The following is a 2,740-nucleotide window of genomic DNA, read 5'->3' as shown; positions in this document are numbered from 1 at the left end:
CCCCATGGCGGGGGGGCTCCAGCCCTCTGATAATCTTCGTGGCCTCCTCTGGACTCGCTCCAACCGGTCTCTATCTTTCAATATATCACAGTATATCACCCCGGATAGTTTCCTTGCCCACCCACCCCCAGTCGTAACAGTGCCCTTGACAGCTGAAAATTAACTGTGTTTCAGGAAGAGAAGGTGAGGAAGCCAGTCTTGCACTGGGACCCTTGCCCGGGGAGACCCCTCTGCCCTGTCCTTCCTGCACATGTCTCAGCAAAGGGTGTTGGTCACCGACTTCAGGTTAGGCAGTGGAAAAGGCCCCAGCAGGATGTCAGGAGGGGTGTGCAGCTGGTTACCAGCACAGAGGATCAGCAGGGTGTGAGAGTGTGCCCTGGCAAATGAGCTACTCAGAGAAGCCTGTTGCTTCCTCCTGCTCTGCATGTGTGCTGCTGTCCGGGCTGGAGCATGAATCTTCCAAAATATCCCCCCCAATCCCAACCACCTGGTCCATTACTTTGCATGCTAATGGTGGTGATGTGCACGGACAGCCCCCTCTCCCCACTCAGGGCTGTCGTGCGAGTCCTGTGTCTGCTGGCATCCAGAACGGGCAGCCCTTCCCTGCCTGCCGCCGCGCTGCCCCACTGCCACGGAAGGGTCTGGGAAGCTGTAGGGACACAGGACTGCAAGCCGGGGCTGGTGATGGCATTAACAGAGTAGCTGTTGCTCCAGCCTGGGTAGCTTGCTGGTTGGACTGGCATGTGCCAGGCAAGCAGCAGGCTGCAGCACTTTAGTGGTGCCCATTTTAATTTCTGTGCTTTCGAGGAGAGCACTGATGCGGGGTTTGACCCTGCTCCCACACGTGAGCGCTGCCCTTGCTGCTGTTCTGCTTTCTGCTACCGAGCGGTAACTGGGCTGTGTGGCGTTCGGGTGCACTGACTGCAGCTTGGTGCATTCCAGGTGAAACCTTTGTTCTGGGAGATGGCCTCCCAGGGCCCTTGGAGCCTCGCCTGGACCCCATGGACTCTGCCTTGAACTCTGTCAATTCATCCAGCCACAGCAGGAGCTCCAGAGACTATCGCTTGCAAGGATACAGGCACCTGCACCAACCCTCTAGCCTCACCCAGGGCAGTACCTCTGCCTTGCGTAGGCTTAGCTCTGGGGGTAAGAGAGTTAAGAAGCCAGCCCTCCGATTGTAAATTTGGCACTAAAGGGCTTTTCTAACTCCAGTTACACTTTTCTAACTTCAGCAAGTACCAGAGACTGGCCTCGACACTGTTAAACAGGTAGTCTGTTAGGTTTAACCATAGCTCTAGAGACATGGCAGACGGGCGGGTGGAAATACGGAGAGGCGATGCTTCCAGGGGCACTCGTTTGGCGTGGTGACTAGGTGGACCTGGAAGCCAGCAGAGAGGAAGGAGTAGGCAGGAGCTGAACTTGCGAGCATGGACAGGGGGCTGTCAAAGTGATAAATGGGTGTCTGAGGCCGTGAGGATGGACCGTGAATGGCGAGGGAGTCGAGAACTGCCTGATGAGGCCGGAAGCTGGGGTGGGGGTCCAGCAGTATGGACCTATGCATGAACGGCACTTGGTTGTATGGAGGAATAGGGGCAGCAGACCTGTTCATCACAGTCCCCTCAGCACGTGTCAAATCCAGGTGTTTGCAAAAACAAGTTGTAATTTTAGGTGCACGGCATCAGTAAAAGCCTCTAAAAAGCTCAGGCTGCTGATGCCTTGATCCATCTGCCTCCCCCCATGTCTGTGCGTGCAGGCAGAGAATTGGGACAGTGGGCTATGCCAAGGCCGGCGCGTTGGGAGCGGGACTTCTGTTAGCTCAGGCCATGCTTCAGGATGACAGAATGTCACGTATTGGCTCAGTCCGTCAGAAACACAGCTGATGAAAACATAAACCAGCTTTGCCATGTTGTATTTGCTAAGGTGGTGTTCAGAGCAGGGGAGTGGGGGGAGAAACGGGTCATGGGGAGAGAAGTGTGACTGGAGGATTGTTTTCTGCAAAGGTGGGGACTATCACCAGATGGGAAGAGTGGGAATGAGGAGGGGCAGACCCAGTCGAGGAGGGAAATTGGGTTTAGAGTGAGGAAAAGGGCTCAGTACGGAGGGCTGCCCTGAAAGTAAGGCCTGAGGAGAGAGAACAAGGCTTTGGTGCTAGACCTGTGCCACAGAAATCTTGGGGGCACGGCGGGAGGTGCCCCTCATGTTCTCTCTGCTGTTGCCTTGTGAGGAGACTGAGCAGTAGATTAAGGGTGAATAACTGCTGCAGTGGTGCTGCGGGGTACTTGGAGTAACGGCTGCTGTCCTGCCATTCCCCCCAGGTTCAGACAGATACCTTGGATCGCGAGACATCTCGCGGCTGAGCAGCCGTGACCCCTCGTCCTGGACGGTGGAGGAGGTGATGCAGTTCATACGAGAGTCGGACCCACAGCTGGGACCCCACGCTGACCTGTTCCGAAAACATGTGAGTAGGTCTGGGGGGGTGTATATTATATGTGGGAGGGGACAGGTCATCACACAAGGAAAATGTAAGAGACACCCAAGAATGGCAGCACTTTGAACCAGCTGGAGTTTTCTGCTAAGAAAAGCATCATGAATCCTGCTCATACCGTGTTCAGGCTTGGGATCCTCCCACTCGGAAATCATCGAGGCAAAGATGTGGCAGCCCAGCTAAAGCTCAAGCACTGCTGCCTTGGTGCATATGGAGGGCTCAGTTCTTTACTGGGTTTGAGCCCTTGCACTGAAA

General features: G+C 55.3%; 1 protein-coding gene across 1 annotated transcript in view; it reads left to right on the top strand.

The window, feature by feature from the left end:
- Nucleotides 1–2,458, top strand: part of SCMH1 (sex comb on midleg homolog 1 (Drosophila)) — a gene marked incomplete at its 3' end in the record, with an annotated part of 47,308 nt that extends 44,850 nt beyond the window's left edge. The window contains exons 12-13 of the mRNA XM_010156134.1: nucleotides 943–1,146; nucleotides 2,316–2,458. Of these exons, the coding sequence (XP_010154436.1) occupies nucleotides 943–1,146; nucleotides 2,316–2,458 (347 nt within the window). The remainder of the gene's footprint in view (nucleotides 1–942; nucleotides 1,147–2,315) is intronic.
- Between the last annotated feature and the right edge of the window lie 282 nt (nucleotides 2,459–2,740).

Source organism: Eurypyga helias, unplaced genomic scaffold, assembly GCF_000690775.1.
Source record: "Eurypyga helias isolate BGI_N326 unplaced genomic scaffold, ASM69077v1 scaffold9207, whole genome shotgun sequence".
Taxonomy (NCBI): Eukaryota; Metazoa; Chordata; class Aves; order Eurypygiformes; family Eurypygidae; genus Eurypyga; species Eurypyga helias.
The sequence above is the reverse complement of the archived record's forward strand: the minus strand, read 5'-3'. Positions and strand labels throughout refer to the sequence as shown.